General features: G+C 35.9%; 4 protein-coding genes and 1 pseudogene across 4 annotated transcripts; all 5 read right to left on the bottom strand.

Annotated features, from left to right (window-relative positions):
• Positions 1 to 1,221: 1,221 nt before the first annotated feature.
• LOC132281785 (G-type lectin S-receptor-like serine/threonine-protein kinase SD1-1) lies at positions 1,222 to 3,891 on the bottom strand. The gene is made up of 6 exons (XM_059783456.1): positions 3,825 to 3,891; positions 2,546 to 2,685; positions 2,244 to 2,454; positions 1,838 to 2,075; positions 1,610 to 1,760; positions 1,222 to 1,527 (listed from the first exon to the last, which is right to left on the bottom strand). Exons 1-6 carry the CDS (start codon positions 3,889 to 3,891, stop codon positions 1,222 to 1,224), a joined length of 1,113 nt encoding a protein of 370 aa, XP_059639439.1.
• Positions 3,892 to 4,163: 272 nt separating this feature from the next.
• LOC132281776 (S-locus-specific glycoprotein S6-like) lies at positions 4,164 to 5,474 on the bottom strand. Its single transcript, XM_059783446.1, has one exon. The coding sequence runs from the start codon at positions 5,472 to 5,474 to the stop codon at positions 4,164 to 4,166; it is 1,311 nt and encodes a 436-aa protein (XP_059639429.1).
• Positions 5,475 to 10,425: 4,951 nt separating this feature from the next.
• Positions 10,426 to 11,193, bottom strand: LOC132281765 (S-locus-specific glycoprotein S6-like). The gene has a single exon (XM_059783437.1). The coding sequence runs from the start codon at positions 11,191 to 11,193 to the stop codon at positions 10,426 to 10,428; it is 768 nt and encodes a 255-aa protein (XP_059639420.1).
• Positions 11,194 to 13,465: 2,272 nt separating this feature from the next.
• LOC132281754 (G-type lectin S-receptor-like serine/threonine-protein kinase SD1-1) lies at positions 13,466 to 18,337 on the bottom strand. Its single transcript, XM_059783428.1, has 6 exons — positions 18,020 to 18,337; positions 14,578 to 14,706; positions 14,404 to 14,492; positions 13,875 to 14,000; positions 13,640 to 13,790; positions 13,466 to 13,549 (listed from the first exon to the last, which is right to left on the bottom strand). The coding sequence occupies exons 1-6, from the start codon at positions 18,335 to 18,337 to the stop codon at positions 13,466 to 13,468; spliced, it is 897 nt and encodes a 298-aa protein (XP_059639411.1).
• A 193-nt stretch (positions 18,338 to 18,530) lies between these two features.
• LOC132281745 (S-locus-specific glycoprotein S6-like) lies at positions 18,531 to 19,115 on the bottom strand (annotated as a pseudogene).
• Between the last annotated feature and the right edge of the window lie 1,458 nt (positions 19,116 to 20,573).

Raw genomic sequence — 20,573 nt, 5'->3', positions numbered from 1 at the left:
AACTGAAGAAGAAGAAAATGGTAGTACGTTATCTAGTACGCAAAATCAAAAGGAACAAAACGAGGCAGGACTCACATTAGATATGTACCAGTACCACCCATTCCGCTAATCGGATTCATACCTCGCGTCCAATAAAGCAAGAATTGGATTAGGTTCGTCTTTTGCGTCTTTTGTGCGCTCTGTTTTTTCTCTCACTCGCTCTCTCTCCTGATTTCTCTTAATTTTTTACTTCGCTCTCTATTATATTATTATATTTATTGGTTTCGAATTTCGTTTTTCTTACTTTTGGTATTTATTAATTTACTATTTTATGTTTTGTAAATAATTTATTATTATATGTTGTTGGATGTTGCCTGTTGGTGGTATTCGATAAAATTTGATCTGTAATTCTGTTCCCCTCTGTAGATTGTGTTTTTAATAATAAAAAAAGGAATCTACCATCCATGACCCGAGCCCAATTAGGATTTATTTAGCTAAATATGACGAATTAGTTTTAATATATAAAAGCACCATGAATTTCATTTCAAAATAATGAAAATATAGAAGTGCCCTACGATGGTTGTAGTATATAAAAGTTCGTTAACATGTTTAGAAGATAAAATTCTTATGGTATGAAATTCTCAATCTGTTTCTCTCTTTATAGCAGCTGATGCATATAAGTTGGTGCTTCTTCAATCTACAAATTTCTTATGATGTAGTTGTCCTCGTCAAGAAGACCACCATAACATAACATGGCTCATGTAGCTTATTAGTAGCTTTTTAGATTTTCCGCATCAGTCGGTCCTTTTAATTGGCACAGCATGGCCTGCCCTCTCCATACTTTAATTATTACAAAACAAGGGTTTTTCTTCCTCCACGTACCAAACACCAGCACCAGCACCAGCACACTTTTTTTCTAGCTTCCAAATCTTTGCCCACACGGTTTCTAAAATTCTTGAAATTCATTAAAATGAACAATAGTTTGATAACACTTTTATTACCACACCAGCACATAGATCATTTACCTTTCCCTTGAATTATTAAACAATATTATTGTATAATATATCATTTCAAGCAATTCAAGTGTTAAATGTGTTTGCTGCCACAACAATCTATTGAGCTAACTTACTACAGAAATGTAATATGATTACAAGTCAAACTGGGATGAGTTTCAATCACCCAATTTTATTAGCTGCCCTTGAAAGCACTCTCAACAACCAAATGCGAGTTAGAAAGGATTTTTTATCGACCGTCTAAGACTGTAACTGTCATCTTATTTGTAGTAGATTGTGTTCCCGGCAGTGAAAATTCTGTGTCATCAGGGCTCCTCTCTGTATAGAAACCAGGTTGCTTAGGTTGGGGCAACATTGCACTCTCATTGTCCAACATTAAGAGCACTGATGACATGGTTGGCCTGTCTTCGGGGCATCGCTGCACACACAAAAGACCAACTTGTATGCATCTTAATACTTCTGACATTGGAAATGAATCCTCCATCACAGGATCTATTACTCCAAAGGCTTTTCCTTCACTCCATAGTTTCCATGCCTGAAACAGTACCCATATATCAAGGAAAAATATTTTATAGAAATCCCACAGAGGAAGAGAATTGTCAGAACTATGAACTTACATGTCCAAGAAGGTTAAGACCATGATTAGGATGATTGAACTGTCTGTTCCTTTTGCCACTCACTATTTCCAACACTAATACTCCAAAACTAAAGACATCTGATTTTATTGAAAAGATCCCATCAATGGTGTACTCTGGAGACATGTAACCACTGCATGCCATTGTTAGATATATAAATAAATTAATCAAAATTGAACCTAACCTGGTTAAAAATCTTTAGGTACTTACTAAGTTCCAACTACCATTTTTGTTTTTGCCAATTGTTGATCTGCTCCAAAAGCTCTTGCCATGCCAAAATCTGAAATTTTAGGATTCATTTCACTGTCCAGCAACACATTGCTGGCTTTGAGATCCCTATGAATAATTCTTAATCTTGAATCTCGATGAAGATAAAGGATCCCGCGAGCAATCCCAACAATGATATCAAAGCGCCTTCTCCATACAAAAAAATTGATCCTTGAGTTACCTGGCCCAGCTTTGAATCATATTAAAAGGAGAAGATATTTAGTATATTTTAGCTTGATGTAAGAATTAATGGAGTGATATAATTTATTTGGCTGGCAAACTTCTTTTGTATATTCATATCTAACATGAAATTCATTGTCAAGTATAACAAGATGTTGAGAGGACGAACCGAAAATCAAGGAATCCAAGCTTCCATTGGGCATGTACTCATAAATTAATAGTCTCTCTTCTCCTTGAATGCAACATCCCAAAAGCCTAACCAGATTTCGGTGTTGAAGTTTGGCAATCAACATGACCTCATTCTTGAACTCATTGAGACCTTGTCGGGAGCTCTCTGATAGCCTTTTCACTGCTATCTCTAGTCCATCTGATAGTTTTCCCTACATTTGCCAATCACCATGCCAAATATTTGGGTTCTGTTATTTTGGTTTCTTCTTTCTATATAGGTAAATTTAGTGATGTTAATATTACCTTATAAACAGGTCCAAAGCCACCCTCTCCAATCTTGTTTGAATGAGAAAAATTATTAGTTGCTTCTGCAATAGTCACCATATTGAATTTGGGTAATTCTAGGCTTTCCTCATAATTTGTATGAATCTCCAGTCGTGTACCTGTTAATAACAAAACTATAACAATGACAAGTTGGGTAGCAAAAGGTTAACATGTCTTTATGACAAACATTGTGTCTCAATTGTAACTTGACTAAGTGGTCACAGGGAATTTCAAGTTTTAAACATTTTGGGAGACTATGTAACATCAATTCTGTAGCATCACATCCGTTGTCTAAATCTTCTACTTAGAATCAGATGGTTCAACTTCATAGTTGTTTATGTTTCCCACTTGCTGCAATGAATTACTTTTCTTGATCTTCCCTTGACCAATGTTACTTACGACCGTTCCTCATCCAATTGACATGGCTGATTGATTTATCTTTTTAAAAAATTTATCCAATACATGATAATAATTTCAGAAGTGCTCAATAGTCATTGTCAAAATGGACAAGTCGGTGTGAAAAGGATATTCCGTTTTTTTTTTTTTTCTTCTTATTCTGTCAAAATTTTAACCAAAACAGTCAACCAGGGGGCAACTTCTAGCCAAGGACAAGGACAGGGTGCACTCAAATAAAGATACTGAGCCAGGAACAGGTCCTTGTATAGTTTTATGTATATTAGAATAAACAATGGAAACTCTCCAATGCCGAGAAAGTTCCGTTTATCATTTAGATGATCAAGAAACACATGATATGTTAAACTAATGCTGTCATTACATCAATGCATAAATTTATTAAGAATGGCTAACATCATATGAGAAAACTTCCTTAATATTCACTTAGAGAGTAACCATTCAATTTTATACTAAAAAGTATTTATTACACATAGTCAACTACAATCACAACAATTGTTTTTAAAACATGGTTTTATTTTTTCCTTTTGAGAGCCTTGTGATCTACATGTGTATATATATATATATATATATATATATATATATATATATATTACTTTTATATCAATCTGGCACACATAATGGTTCCTAAGTGTGTGCCCAAATTGGCAATGTCAGCTTTTAAGAAATTTGGCTGAACACGCTACAGATAGGTTGGTCATAAAGAATGGGATAAAAGTGCTAGCTATTTATCTTGTAAGGGAGAAGGTGGTACTCAATAATTGAAGATGTAGAGAGGCAGTCTAAGTACAAACTTTGACCTTTAGCATTAATCCTACAATGTGATTACCATAAGATTAGAACTTACTTTCAGTTTCTTGGCTGTTGAAACTTTTTACCACTGCCCCCAAGTAATTTCTATTCTCTGCTTGCATATCTCAAAAATTCAAAATATTAGCCAGGGGAAAAAAAAATCAAAATGTTAAAGATGTGTAGATAACTTACTTCGTTGGTGTGGTCTCCTCTTCCAAATGATACAAGAGACAATGAACAGCGTTAGGAAAACAATTGATGCAATGATGGCCACCACCACCACCACCACCTTCTTTTTCTTCTTGGGGTCTGATTTTGACACTAGAAAGCAAATCAAGATGAAAACCCAAATCTCAGCCAGGGAAGAGTTTTAGCAAATCTATTTAATGTATTCCTAGAACAAAATACAGAGCGAGTAAGTACCTCTGTCTTTAGATATAACCCGAATGTAAAGCTTCTGATTGCCAGGTTCTGTTAGTTTTCTAATATCAATGAGGTCCTTGAACCAGAGCAAGCAACCGCTGCCCCCTTTAGTAACATATATATTAGCATAAGCGGTACAAGAGCAATTCTTCAAGCACTCTGCTCTGCATTCCTCAATCGTCATACTAGTGTTAATCAAAAACTGTAACAAATCAGGCACTTTCACACTGTCAAGCTCTATAAATCCTTCATCTGCAGGACAATTTAATGGATTTTTCCTAATGCACCCACCAGGCCAGATAAGCATTTCCCAATCTTGTGGTGATTTAGGTGTGTATCCAGTCAAACAGCTGCAAATCCTAGGATCACTGATTGTGCAAATGGCATTAGGACCACACTGGGCATAATTATCACATCGGTCGCTGGGAAGTGAGTACATGACAAGCCATTCAAGGTTACTACTGTTCCATACAAGGCGTTGAGGTGCACCAGAGTAGCTTAACGTGGACCTTGTTAGAGTAGACTCGTCGGAGAGCTCATATGTATAATACACCTCTTCCGAATTAATGGTGACATTGGGGATGAAGGCAACATTGGGTGTAACAGTTGTGCTACCAAAGTGAACTCCATCCCAGGGTCCACTTCTGTACTGCTTAACAGAACCCTTACGAAGGACAACTTGTGGTAGTCCACCAATATCAACACCATAAGAGAATTCACCAGGAGAAGGATCATCTTCACTCTTCCATGATGTGAGATGTCGGTTCAAACTGATTCTCAGATCCCATCCTAACTTCATGCCTGGTAACAAAGTATCAGAGAGATGATCAAAGCTTTGCCAGAGATATCTTTCTTTGGAACCGTCGCTTTCATCTCTCAAAACAAGATTTCCGGAGTCTAGGAGCTGCGCAACAATAGTTTTTGATGACATATTCTTGATATTTGTAGACCAGGCGACACTTTCTGTGTGATGGAGAAGAATCAAATCTCCATTGCTCCCAATCTTCACGACACCTGATGTGTCATTAACCGGATAATTTCTATTTGCCACCCAGACAATGGTTTGCGGTGTGATACTGTAGTACCATATTCCTAAGTATCGGTTGTTTGAATTGTTGGGACTGAAGAAACCAAACTGGAATTTTTCTCCAGCGGATACTAAAGTTTCCCCATCAATAATTGAATGGTATGGACTTAATGTGTCAATTGCTATGGAGATTACTGTATGAGATAAAATGAAAGCAAAAGTACAACACAGAAAAGCAGAACTAACAAGAGTCATCATTAAATTAGGAAAAGGGTGTAAAGAGCACAACCCACCTAATTCAGGACCTTTGCACATAATTTCTCCAAGTTCCTGTGATGCCAGACACTCAATGAAGCTTTGCTTTTGTAGTCGGTCATCTTAAATCTCCGTTGGTACCTTAGGAGGAAACAAATATGCAGAAAGAGTATTTGGAGTGTGATTGTTCAAAATCATTCCTTTCATCTGAGAGCTTTCAATGAAATTGTTAGCCAGTCAACCATAGGCAACATCCAGGAACAACACCCCACGGTTACATTATTAAAAAACATCTTTCAGAATGATTATTCTATGTTAAGAATAGCTTTGCACTTTTGTTGTGTTCCGAATATGATAATCATCATTTTCTTCTTCTTTTTCCCTATTGTATAGACCATATCTAAATTCTTTCAAACTTCAATCTTATTTTAAATAATGCAGCTAAACTTGCACTTCTAAATTCACTAGAAGTCCAGTAAAAACCCAGGAAAATCCACGAAGGGTGGATTTACAAGCGGCAATTCATTAATTTATTTTTGTAGATTTTGATTATTATTATTATTATTATTATTTAAATATTGTTTAAGGAAATTAGCTATATGAATAATTCATGTCTGCGGAAATTCAAAATTTGCTATTTCTGTCACTCTGCTTCCATAATCCTTGACTCGACAATTGAGTTATGCGAAAAAAAAATCTTCGCAATTGTGTGGTACCCCCATCAAATGGGTTTAAATCTTTTTAACATATTTTTAATTCTTTCTATATAGGATTTGTGTTCTGTTAAAGCTGCTCATATAAAAAGGTACTTCTATTCCAAGTTGACAAAGGCAGGCTAGCTGTTCTTTTTCTTCTTATTCTTCTTCTGTTTTTTTTTTTGGAAATTAAGGAGTGTAGCAATTTCTGAAGTAAGCTTTGTATTTCTATTGATGCACAGGGTACAGCTCCTATGTTCACTCTTCTATCCACTCCTCCATTGTTTTATTATATTTTAAGGTATTCAAGGTCTCTTTCTCTCTTTTTCCCCTTTTCTTTATTTATTTTTTATTAATACATTTTCTCTACTTGTACCATTTCTTTTGGTTTTTCATTGGTGTATCTTTTTTAGGCCCATATAATATTCAACACTACCAGCGGACATGGCTTAAAATAACTGAATTCTTTGTCCTATCATCATCATGTTAGAGCATAAAACTATCAGTAAGCACCCTATGAGGGTCCTGGCCCCTATGACCAAAATGAGCAAGAAAAGTCAAAAAAAAAAAAAAAAAAAAAAAAAAAACCTAAAAGAAAGAAATTTGATTGGTGAGTTTCAACCTTGAAACTTCTGTACTCTTTTTCTTTCAATCATTCCACTTGATTCTACCAACTATATCACGTCGTATTAAAATTACAACCAGCATGAGCCTCAAGAATAAACTGTATTGGTAAAAAAAACCTAATTATATGTTTCTTGACAAGTAAATGGATATTTCATCGACCCTCTAACAGAGTCTTAGTCACCTCATTCATTGTCCAAATTCTCCCAGCTAGTGAAGATTCAGTCTCATGAGGGCTCCTTAACGTATAGAAACCAGGTTGCTTAGGTTCGGGTAGCATTGTACTCTCACTATCCAACATTAAGAGCACTGATGACATTGTTGGCCTGTCTGCAGGGCGTTGTTGCACACACAGAAGGCCTACATGCATGCATCTTAATACCTCAGACATTGGAAACGAATCCCCCATCAGGGGATCCATTAGCGCAGAGGTTTTTCCTTCATTCCACAGTTTCCATGCCTGAAATTAATAGAACATATATATCAAGGAATAACATTCCATACAAATTCAAAAAAGGAAGAGAACGGCCTTAATTAGGTGTAAAATTACATGTCCAAGAAGGTTAAGATCATGGTCAGGATGGTGAAACTGTCTGTTCCGTTTGCCACTCACTATTTCCAATGCTAGAACTCCAAAGCTGAAGACATCTGATTTTATCGAAAAGATCCCATCAATTGCATACTCTGGAGAGATGTAACCACTGCATGCCATTATCAAAAGACATAATCACCAAAAATTGAAGATGAGTAGGTAAATCAAAAATGGGGGGAAAAAAAATCTTCGAGTACTTACTAAGTTCCAACCACAGTATTTGTTTTTGCTGATGATTGATCTCCTTGAAAAGCTCTAGCCATGCCAAAATCTGAAATCTTAGGATTCATCTCTGTGTCCAGGAGCACATTGCTGGCTTTAAGATCCCTGTGAATAATTCTTAATCTTGAATCTCGATGAAGATAAAGGAGCCCTCGGGCAATCCCAACAATGATATCAAAGCGCTGCCTCCATACAAAGAAGTCAATTCTTGTGTTACCTGGACCAGCTTTGGATCATATTAAGGAAGGATGATTAGTATATCTAAATCTGGATCTTTTAAGAGTTAATAAAGTGGTATGATTTTTTTAATTAGTAAACTTCTGTCTTTTTCCATATATAATATAAAATTCAATTAATCAACTTTAAGAAGGATTGAGAGGAAACCAAAAATAAAGGAGTCCAAGCTTCCGTTGGGCATATATTCATAAATCAACATTCTCTCTTGTCCTTGAATGCAACATCCCAGAAGCCTAACTAGATTTCGGTGTTGAAGTTTGGCAATCAACCTGACCTCATTTTTGAATTCATTGAGACCTTGATGGGAACTCTTTGAGAGCCTCTTCACTGCTATCTCTTGTCCAGTTGATAGTTGACCGTACAATTTCCAACCACCATACCAATTAATTGGGTTATGTTCATTTTGATTTTTCTCTCAAGTATATGTGACTTCAGCAATAGATTTGAAATTACCTTGTAAACTGGTCCAAAACCACCCTCTCCAATCTTGTTTGAATGAGAAAAGTTATGAGTTGCTTCTGCAACAGTGACCATATCAAAGAGGGGCATTCTAGGTTCTCCTCACCTCTTGATTGGATCTCTGGTCGTATACCTGTTAAATGCAGCACAATAGCAGATGACAAGATCGGGTGGCAAAGAGTTAATGTGTCTTTGGATCTCAATTTGAACATGACCAATTGGCCAAATGGGATCAAGTTTAAAACATTCTGGGTTATCTTTGAACGCCATAATATTAATTATGTTCCGTAGAATTGGTAAGCATACATGATATTGAACATGGACATAGACTTATATGGTTCAACTACTAAGTTTACTAGGTTTGCCACTTGTTTAAATAAATCATTTTCTTGATTTTCCCCATAACAATATTATTCATGACGGTACCCATCCAATTGAACATGGCTGGATGATTTATTAGTCTTCCTTTTTCTTTGTTAAAAATTGATCAAACACTGTTAATGATTTGAAATCTGCTTATGTGACATTGTCAAAATTGGCAAGTTGGTGAGAAAATCAAGCTCTTCCTTCTCCTTTTCTATGCAGAAAATTTTATTCAAACACTAACTCTTTTAATTTCCAACAGGAGTATCTGTCAGTCAGGGACAGGGACAGGTATACTCTTATTAATGCTGTCATTGCATTAATGAATCAATATTTTAAGAACATCTAACATCACCTGACATCACTTTCTTAGTTTCTTGATAAGACTTGCATGGTACTACTTGCTTTTGTAGTTTAAGACTATTATACAGAATAGTCTCCAATAATGGAAGGTGTTGAGAGTTGTGGACTGGGTGAATTTTGGCTGAACGCCCTAAAAATAGGTCCGCAAGGAGCTTGGATCAGGTGCCACACAGCACAAGCATTGTACTGCATTTGATGGTCCAAAAGCCTCACACGTGTGATTGTGCATACATGTGAGGATTGTGGACCCTCAGATGCAGTACAGCTGCAAAGGATCAATTGGTTACCCTACAAATAGGTCTGGGCCTAATTACATTCCTGCCGAAAAAGACTTCCTTGCACCGGTGATACCATGTCATCGGTGTTATCAACCAATTATATCCTGTTACATAAGGAAAAGTGCATTTATTTAGTGCGTTCTATCACTATGTGTCAGCATTCAATTAGTTTTTGATACCATATCATCAAAGTAACAGGAGCATTAAAGTATTTCTTGGCTATAAGGGAAGGTACTGGGAGGGATGGACTAGGTCCAAACTTGACTTGTACCGTTACTTGCACAAATCAACAAAGACATTATCGTACCATTACTACAACAAGTAATGTCCCTTCTCTGCTTGCCTTACTCAAATCTTAAGAGTGAAAAAATAGAGAACTTACTTTGTCTCTGTGGTCTCCTCTTCCAAATGATACAAGAGACGATGAACAGCACTAGGAAAACAATTGATGCAGTGATTGCCAACACCACCTTTTTTTTCGTCTTGGAATGTGACCTTAACTCTAGGAATATAAATATATATAAAGTTTCAATCTAAACCAGCCAAAAGTTTATGCAATTTTATTTAATGCATTTCTTAAAAAAAGGCTAAATATCATGTACCTGGTTCTGCAGCTGTAACACAAATGTAAAGCGTCAGATTACGATTTTCTGTTTGTTTTCTGGCATCAATTAGATCCCCAAACCAGAGCAAGCAACCGCGATCCCCTTTATTAGCATATAAATTAGCGTAAGCTGTACAAGAACAGTTCTTCAAGCACTCTGCTTTACATTCCTCAATGGTCATACTAGTGTTCGTCCAAAACTCCAACAAATCAGGCATTGTCACACCCTCAAGCTCCATAAATTCTTCTCCCGCAGGACAATTCAACAGATTTTTGCGAATGCATCCACCTGACCGTTTAAATTCTTCCCAATCTCGTGATGATTTAGGCATGTATCCTGTAAAACAGCTGCACATGCTAGGAATATCACTAAATGTGCAAATAGCATTAGGACCACACTGGGAATAATTATCACAATCATCGTTAGGAAGTTTATACTTGACAACCCACTTAAGGTTACTACTGTTCCACAAAAGGCGTTGAGGTTCACCTGAGTGAGTTAGCATCATCCTTGTTATGACTCATCATTGTAGAGGCCATATTCAAAATACAACTCTTCTAAATTAGAGATAACCTTGGGGATGATGGTAAGGTCAGGGCTAACGGATAACCCCCTGAACCGCACTCCATCCCACGTCGCACTACGAAATATCTTAACCGATCCCTTGCGAAGGACTAAATGTGGCGGTGCTTTACGATCAAGACCACAAGTGAATTCACCAGGAGAAGGATCATCTTCACTCTTCCATGATGTGAGATATCGGTTTAAACCGATTCTCAAGTCCCATCCCAGCTTCATGCCTGCTAACCAAGTATCAGAGGGATGATCAAACCTTTGCCATAGATAGCTTTCTTTGAACCCGTTGCTCTCATCCCTCAGAACAAGATTTCCAGAGTCTTGGAGCTGTGCAACAATAATTTTTGATGACATGTTTTTGATATTTGTAGACCAGGCGACACTTTCAATGTGGTGGAAAAGGATCAAATTCCCATCGCCCCCAATCTTCATGGTGCCTGATGAATCATTAAGGGGGTAATTTCTGTTTGCCACCCAGACAATGGTTTGAGGTTTGATATTGTAGTACCATATTCCTAAGTATCGATTATTTGAATTGTTTGGACTGAAGAAACCAAGCTGGAATTTTTCTTTGGCAGATACTAAGGTTTTGCCATCAATTATTGATTGAGATGGACTTAAAGTGTCAGTTGGCATGGAGATAACTTTATAAGCTAAAGTTAAAGCCAAAGAATAACCGACAACAGCGTAACTAACAACCCTCATTAAAATGGAGAACAAGTATGAAGGGTAGTATGATATCTTACCTAACTCAAGAGCTCTGCACAAGTATATTTTCAACTTCTGTGATGCCGCAACAATGTGAAGCTTTGCTTTTGTAATGAGTCATCTCAATTCTCCATTGCTAACTTAGGAAGAAATGAAGTATTTAGGAACCTTCATTAGCTTTACCATGTTGAAGATAAGCTTAAAAAAAACATTAAAGTGTGTAAATTCAGTTCTTACAGAAAAGCGCTGTGTGAATGTAAGTAATTAAAAGAATATAAAAGTATTTAATTGACCAAATTTGTGAAGAGGAATACCACAGCTTTGAAAATATTTGCCTTTGAAAGTTTGAAGGGGTATGTCCTAGCAATAAATTAACACTAAAAGAGACTACGAAAATCAAAGTTTATCTACCCTAAGTCTGAAATCCATCCTCACTACAAGATGCTTCTATAGTGAATTACTAAATAGTGTGATAAATTATAGTGATTAATTGTAAAAAATATTATAAATTGTATAAAAAGTAAGGCACTCACGTCATTTGGGAAGATAAAAAATAAAAAATTCAATGTGGAAAAAGAGAACATTAAGAATGGAAAGTATGCATGTAAACAGTAAATTATAAATTGATCAATATAAAATTTAATTGAGCTGATGGCTGAGGAGTATCATTGTTATTTTCCTCCTTGTCTGTGTCTGTATCTCAGTATGCATATGCATGTGTGTTAATTTCAACATGACTCAAAAATTAGGAACACTTCTCCACAAGGGTTGTAGTGCAACCTTCCATAATGTCAGATATCAGTTGATTATTCTTTGTTAAGGATACCTTTCCACTTTTGTTGTGTTCTGAATACGATAATCTTCTTTTTCTTCTTCTTTTTTCCCATCGTATAGACCATTTCTAAATTCCTTCAAACTTCAATATTATTTTAAGTAATGCAGCTAAACTTGAACTTTTGAATTCACTAGAAGTCCAGGAAAATCTATGAAGTGTGGAGCTACAAGCGGCAACTGGTTAATGTATTTTTGTAGATTTTGATGATTTTACTTTTTTTTTATTTAAAAAAGTTGTTAAAGAAAATGGGCTATATGAATAATTGATGTCTCTGGAAATTCAAAATTTGCAACTACTGTCACTGTGCTTCCACAATCCCTGACTTGACAATTGATTAATGCAAAAAAATTATTTGCACTGGTGTGGTACCTCCATCAAATGGATTTAAATCTTTTTAACAGATTTTTATTTCTTAAAATTTGCAACTACTGTCGCTGTGCTTCCACAATCCCTGACTTGTCAATTGATCGATGCAAAAAAATTATTTGCACCGGTGTGGTTCCCCATCAAATGGGTTTGAAAAGTGCCACAAATGGGTTTAAATCTTTTTAACAGATTTTTATTTCTTTCTATGTAGGATTTGGTTTCTGTTAAAGTTGCTCATATAAAAAGGTACTTCTATTTCAAGTTGACGAAGGCAGGCTAGCTGTTTTTTTTTCTTTTTTTCCCTCTTTTTTTTGGTAATTAACGAGACTAGCAATTTCTGAAGTAAGCTTTGTATTTCAATTGATACACAGGGTACAGCTCCTATCTTCACTCTCCTACCCACTCCTTTGTTTTATTTTATTTTAAGTTATTCAAGTTCTTTTCCCCTTTTATTTCTTTATACATTCTCTCTAGTTGAACCATTTCTTTTGGTTTTTCGTTTGTGTATCTTTTTTAGACCCATATGTCATTCAACACTACAAACAGACGTGGGATAAACTGACTAAAATCTTTGTCATATCATCATGATGTTAGCATCAAACGATAAATAAGTCCGTTAATGAGGGCCCCGAGGACCATAATGAGCAAGAAAAGTTGAAAAAAAAAATTAAAAGAAAGAAATTTGATTGGGGAGTTTCAACCTTGCAACTTCTGTACTCGTTTTCTTTCAATCATTCCACTTGATTCTACCAACTATATCGTATCGTATTGAATTTACATCCAGCATGAGGCTCAAGAATAAACCATACTGGTAGAAGAACTTAATTATATGTTTTTTGACAAATAAATCGATCATAATTGGATATGTCATCATTTGTTGTCCAAATTCTCCCAGCTAGTAATGATTTACTCTCATGAGGGCTCCTTAATGTATAGAAACCAGGTTGCTTAGGTTGGGGTAACATTGCACTCTCACTATCCAACATTAAGAGCACTGATGACATTGTTGGCCTGTCATCAGGGTGTTATTGCACACACAGAAGGCCTACTTGCACGCATCTTAATAATTCAGAGTTCAGACATTGGAAACGAATCCTCCATCAGGGGATCTATTAGCTCAGAGGCTTTTTCTTCATTCCATAATTTCCATGCCTGAAATCAATAAAACACATATATCAAGGAATAACATTCCACAGAAATTCCAAATAGGAAGAGAATGGCCTTAATTAGCTATGAAATTACATGTCCAAGAAGGTTAAGATCATGGTCAGGATGGTGAAACTGTCTGTTCCTTTTGCCACTCACTATTTCCAACACTAGAACTCCGAAGCCAATGATATCTGATTTTGTCGAAAAGATCCCATCAATTGCATACTCTGGAGATGTATAACTACTGCATGCCATCGTCAAAAGACATAAATAAATCACCAAAAATTAAACATAAGTAGGTTAGGGGAAAAAATCTTGGAGCACTTACTAAGTTCCAACCACAGTATTCGTTTTTGCCGACGATTGATCTCCTCCAAAAGCTCTAGCCGTGCCAAAATCTGAAATCTTGGGATTCATCTTAATGTCCAGGAGCACATTGCTAGCTTTAAGATCCCTGTGAATAATTCATAATCTTGAATCTTGATGAAGATAGAGGAGCCCTCGAGCAATCCCAACAATGATTTCAAAGCGCCTCCTCCATATAAAAAAGTTACTTCTTGTGTAACCTGGACCAATTTTGGATCATTTTAAAGATGGTTGGCTAGTATATCTTAATCTGGATCTTTTAAGAGTTAATAAAGTTATATCAGTTCTTTGATTAGTAAACTTCTTCTGTTTTTTCCATATCTAATAAAAAATTCAATTAAACAACTTTAAGAAGGATTGAGAGGAAACCAAAAATAAAGGAGTCCAAGCTTCCATTGGGCATATACTCATAAATCAACATTCTCTCTTCTCCGTGAATGCAACATCCCAGAAGCCTAACTAGATTTCTGTGTTGAAGTTTGGCAATCAACCTGACCTCATTTTTGAATTCATTGAGACCTTGATGAGAATTCTCTGACAGCCTCTTCACTACTATCTCTAGTCCAGTTGATGGTTGACCCTACAATATCACCAAACCAATTAATTGGATTCTATTCATTTTGCTGCTTCTGTGTAGGTGACTTCAGTAATAGAATTGAAATTACCTTGTAAACAGTTCCAAAACCACCCTCTCCAATCTTGTTTGAATGAGAAAAGTTATGAGTTGCTTCTGCCACAGTGACCATATCGAAGATGGGCAATTCTAGGTTCTCCTCACCTCTTGATTGGATCTCCTGTCATATACCTGTTAATCACAGCACTATAGCAGATGACAAGATTGGGTAGCAAATAGTTAACATTTCTTTGTGTCTCAATTTGAACATGACCAACTGGCCAAATGGGATCATGTTGAAGACATTCTGAGTTATCTTTATACTCCACGTTGTTAATTTTGTTTCATAGAATTGATATTGAACTTCAACATAGAATTACATGGTTGAACTGCCTAGTTTCCTATGTTTGTCACTTGCTTCAATAAATCATTTTCTTGATTTTCCCCATAACAATAATATTCATGACTCTACCCCATCCACAATTGACATGGCTCGATGATTGAAACTATTTTCCTTTTTCTTTGTTAAAGATTGATCGAACACTCTGAATAATTTCGAATGTGCTCTTGTGACATTGTCAAAATGGGAATTTTGTGAGAAATTCATATTCCTTCTCCTATTCTATGCTGAAATTTTTAATCAAACAAACTCAAGATTTAATTTCCTACAGAAGTGTGTATTAGCCAGGGATAGGGATAAGGGACAAGTATACTCTTATTGTAGGTATTTCCAAATAACTAATCAGCTTGTGGCTGCGTTTGTGGTTTCTTTGTCTGTATTTTAGAATAAATAGCAAAAACTCTTCAACGTGGAGAAAGTTCCTTTTATTGTTTGTTGAGATGACCCAAGAAACACATAATATGAAATATTAATGCTGTCATTACATCAATGAATCAATATTTTAAGAACATCTAACATCACCTGACATCACTTTCTTGATACTATGTGCGTGGTACTACTTGCTTTTGTAGTTTAAGGCTATTACGCAGAATAGTCTCTGATAATGGAAGGTGTTGAGAGGTGTGGACAAGTTGAATTTTGGCTGAACATGTGCCTTTTCGGCTATAAGGGAAGGTGTTGGGAGGGGTGGACTAGGTCCAAATTTGACTTGTACCATTACTTGCACAACTTAAAGAGAGCAAATAATGTCCATTCTCTGCTTGCCCTTCTCAAATCTTAGAGTGAAAAAAATAAAGAAAACTTATGTAACGACCTGAACCCGAGGGTCCGAATCATTTACCGAGTCCTTACCCAAACCCGAGGTCGTCGAAGGACACTATGGTTAATTCCAAGGTCGATACATAGTATACGTGACATCCCAAGGCTATACAAAAAAATGAGATCACTAATATAAAAGATGTCAGAATGGTCCACTAACCCATTCAAACTTGTGAAGTAGCGTCGTCCGCCACTTCCTTCCCGTGACCTGAAAAAAATGTAATAATATGATGGGGTGAGCCAACCGCTCAATAGGAAGTGTCTATGACACACCTCTTATAACCCCGTGAATCCACACAAAGAATAGAGTACAAATAAACGGAATTATGCCTCGGCAAGTAAGTAAAACAGTAATAATTTCAACAAATACATACACAAGTCATCCGACTACTAAGTGTGCAATATATGCCAATGATATGCCATGCCATGAAATGTCACTCCCCATTTCCAAAACAATACCGTTTCACCTTTCCAAACCGTTAGTGCAGTCCGACCCAAGGCGACTCCAAGGCGTCACAAGAGGAGAATTGGCTAACTATGCATGACCACAAGGCAACTCCAAGGCATCGTATCCGGCCTAGGTAGCTCAACCACACTAGGGTATCTCCCTAGTCCCCTCTAGACTACACTAACGCCGCGGACCACTAGGCACCACCTAGGCATTCGGGTTTTTCGCAAACCACTTTTCAAAAACATTTTTCCCAAAAAAAATTTCATTTGCTTTCAAAACAACTTTTCCCTCTTATTTCCCAATGGTAATGCATAAATTATGCAAATCCTTCAATGCCATGACAATATAGAAATTTCATACATATCATCCACATCATTCAAGCATGTTTAAAACATGAATTTCCACACAATATTACATTCTCATATTTTTAAATCATGACATTTTACATGCTTTCAATTCGCAAATCCAACAGCTTAAATACATAAGGCATAAAATAAAATCATTTATTTTCATAACTACAACATCACTTTTCATAGCAATTTAAAATCATAGGGCATATAATACATCAACACTAAGCATGCTTTTTCACCATAAAGAATTTAATCATATTCATAAACTCAATTAACGCATAGCATGCATTTATCACCTTAAATACCAACAACCACAACAAACACAATCAAGATAATTAAAATTAAGCATGCTTAGAGTCAAATTAAACGGAAAATTCACAAAAAATCCAAGAAATTTTGGATTAAAGCACCCCTACCTCACTTAGAAGAAAAAGCCCCAATTTCACTCCAAAATTCGAAATTCCAAAACGCTCCAAATTGAAATTTGCTCCGATCAAAACGGAGGTCTCGACACGCCTGTCGACTTTGCATTCAGTTGCAAAGTCTAAATCTCAATGAAGAAAGAAGATCTAAGTTTGATGTAATGGATAAATAAAAAAATAAAAATAAAATAAAAATAAAAATGAAATGGTGGCTGAGAAGGAGAACTGGCATGAAAAGTGAGGAAGAATGGAATCAAATAATGACCTTATAGCCATTATAAGATTTCATTTTAATGGCAAGTCCCACTGGATAAAAAAAATCAACCATTAACATTATTATTATTATTATATATATTAATCACTTTAGCACCACACAATTAATTAAATAATCAGGTAAATATGCACAAAACAATAATGTATGAAATGCAATGGACCTATGACACAAGCCCCGTGCACAACAATCCCAGTAGTGGGTCCCACCTGGACCTCCCGACCCGAAAAATAGAAAAATGTTGAAATGGCAATCAATGCATTTCCAAGAGTCCTAAACTCAAGGAAAGGTCTTAATCAACACTCTGACACACTTGGCACAACCCACGGTGTCCGGCACGCAAAACGAGAAAAAATGAAAATACCCTTGAAAAATCAGAAAAATTCCAAAAAATGGAGAATGAGAAAAATCGGAAACATTACAACTTCCTTCATCTCTGAGGTCTCCTCTTCCAAATGATACATGAGACGATGGACAGCGCTAGGAGAATAATTGATGCAGTGATTGCCACCACCACCTTCTTTTTCTTCTTGGATTTTTGACTTTAACTCTAGGAAATCAAATATATATTATAAAAATTCAATCTAAGCTTTCCAATAATATTTAATGCATTTCTAAAACAAGCTAAATAGCATGTAACTGGTTCTGAATTTGTAACACGAGGTTCTGAATCTGTAACACGAATGTAAAGCTTCTGATGTCCATGTTCTGTTAGTTTTCGAATATCGATGAGTTCCTTGAACTAGAGCAAGCAACGATTGCCACCTTTAGTAACATATACATTAGCATAAGCTGTACAAGAGCAATTCTTCAAGCACTCTGCTCTGCAGTCCTCATTTGTCAGACTAGTGTTAATCCAAAACTGCAACAAAGCAGGCACTTTTACACCTTTAAGCTTTATAAATCCTTCATCTGCAGGACAATTTAATGGATTTTTCCTAATGCATCCACCAGACCAGATAAGCATTTCCCAATCTTGTGCTGATTTTGGTATGTATCCAGTCAAACAGCTGCAAATCCTAGGATCACTGATTGTGCAAATGGCATTAGGACCACAATAGCCATACTTATCACAGTCGTCTTGGGGAATTGAGTGCATGACAAGCCATTCAAGGCTACTACTATTCCATACAAGGTGTCGAGGTTCACTAGAGTATCTTAATATGGACCTCGTTAGAGTAGACTCATCGGAGAGTACATATATATAATACCACCTCTTCCGAATTAATGGTGACATTGGGGATGAAGGCAACATTGGATGTAACGGGTGTGCTTCCAAATTGAACTCCGTCCTAAGGTCCACTTCTATACTGCTTAACAAAACCCTTACGGAGGACAACTTGTGGTAGTCCACCAATATCAACACCATAAGAAAATTCACCAGGAGAAGGATCATCTTCACTCTTCCTCGAAGTGAGATATTGGTTCAAACTGATTCTCAGGTCCCATCCTAGCTTCATGCCTGGTAACAAAGTATCAGAGGGATGATCAAAGCTTTGCCAGAGATAGCTTTCTTTGGAACCGTTCTTCTCATCTCTCAGAACAAGATTTCCAAAGTCTAGGAACTGCGCAACAATTGTTTTTGATGACTAGACAACGACACTTTATGTGTTGTGGAGAAGAATCAAATCTCCATTACTCCCAATCCTCATGACAGCTGATGTGTCATTAACTGGGAAATTTCTGTTTGCCACCTAGACAATGGTTTGCGGTTTGATATTGTAGTACCATATTCCTAAGTATCGGTTGATGGAATTTTTTTGACCGAAGAAACCAAGTTGGAAATTTTCTCCGCCAGAGATTAGATATTCCCCATCAACAATTCAACGGTTTGGACTCAATGTGTCAATTGCTACGGAGATTGTTGTATGAGATAAAATTAAAGCAAAAGTATGTGTTGAAGGATTTATTCAGAGCCAAGTTGTTCTTGTAATCCCATCTAGAATTTGAGGGGGAGTATTGGAATTATTATCATAGAGCATATTCTCTATGTCTTCATAGTCCTTTCCCGGCGTTGTTCCGGCCATTTCCCGGCGTTGTTCCGGCCATTTTCCGACTTAGTTTTTGCCATTTCCTGACTTAGTTCCAGCCATTTCCCGGCGTTATTCCGCCATTTCCCGGCATAGTTCCGCCATTTCCTGGCTTAGTTCCGACCTTTCTTGGCGTTGTTTCGGCTTTGTTCTGGACACCTTTTCATCATCTTTCAAGGCGTTTCTTTAGCAAGTTGGGCATTCATGATATTCATGCTCCAACTTAAAGAGGAGTGTTGAAATATATAAATATTTCTATATAATTGTGGAGCAAAATCCTCCACCAATCATGGTGATCCGGTCAATTTCCTTCCAATTATAAATATTTCTATATAATGGTGGAGCAAAATCCTTCACCAATCATGGTCAGGGGCGGCTCAATACAATTTGAGGCCTTAGGCGAAAAAAATAAAATAGCCTTTTAATTAAATCTATCCATATATTTATGCCAGCTAATTATTTGTTTAGTGATTTTTAAACCTATCACTAAAATTTTTCCAAACTCTAATTCCATCATTAATTAATTGGCTATGTGCTTTCTAATAGTCATATTTAACAATATAAATAAAATTTATAATTTTATGATAACAAAAATTAATAAAACTATAAACTAATTTAAGTTATAGAATAATAAAAACTGATTTCGAATAATTTGCTCTAATGCTCCAATAAATTCTTTAATTGAATATAAGTGTATTCAAAATCTTTTTCCGGAGTGAGATTGTGATATTGTAAATTGTAACCGTGAAGAAGATGAAAAAACAAAATTTATAACGAGAGAGGAGAAAAAATATGTGAGGATTAAGAAAAAAAGAGAAAATAAAAATTAATAGGAGTCTTTGAAAAATATAAGAAAGTTTCAACAATTTTCACTTAAATATATATTTAATATTTAATTTTAATGTGTGTGTATATATGCTGATGTAAGGAGGATGAGAGAGAGAAAAAAAAAAAAAAAAGAAAAAAAAAAAAGATAATACGAGGATAGAAATATTTTGCACACTATTAAATTTTGTATTTGTTGAGGTTTAATGATATAAGAAAATAAAATATTTAGGTAAGTTATAATAATATATAAAGAAAATAAAATTTGGGGGCCGTCAAAAAAAGATAAAGAATAGAAATTTTTTAGGTCAACTGTTAAATTTCTCTATACGTTGAAGTTTAATAATTAAAGGAAATACTATAATTGTGTTTAGGTAAGTTATAATATATAAATGAATAAAAAATTATGGGGCCTTTTTATTGGCTGGGGCCTTAGGCAACCGCCTAACTCGCCTAAGGCTCGAGCCGGCCCTAATTATG

The sequence above is a fragment of the Cornus florida genome, unplaced genomic scaffold (genome assembly GCF_030987335.1).
Source record: "Cornus florida cultivar Cherokee Brave unplaced genomic scaffold, ASM3098733v1 CherokeeBrave_3.0.0_Hap2_Chr01, whole genome shotgun sequence".
Lineage (NCBI taxonomy): Eukaryota > Viridiplantae > Streptophyta > Magnoliopsida > Cornales > Cornaceae > Cornus > Cornus florida.
Note: the sequence above shows the minus strand (reverse complement) of the source record. Positions and strands in the feature narration are given on the sequence as shown.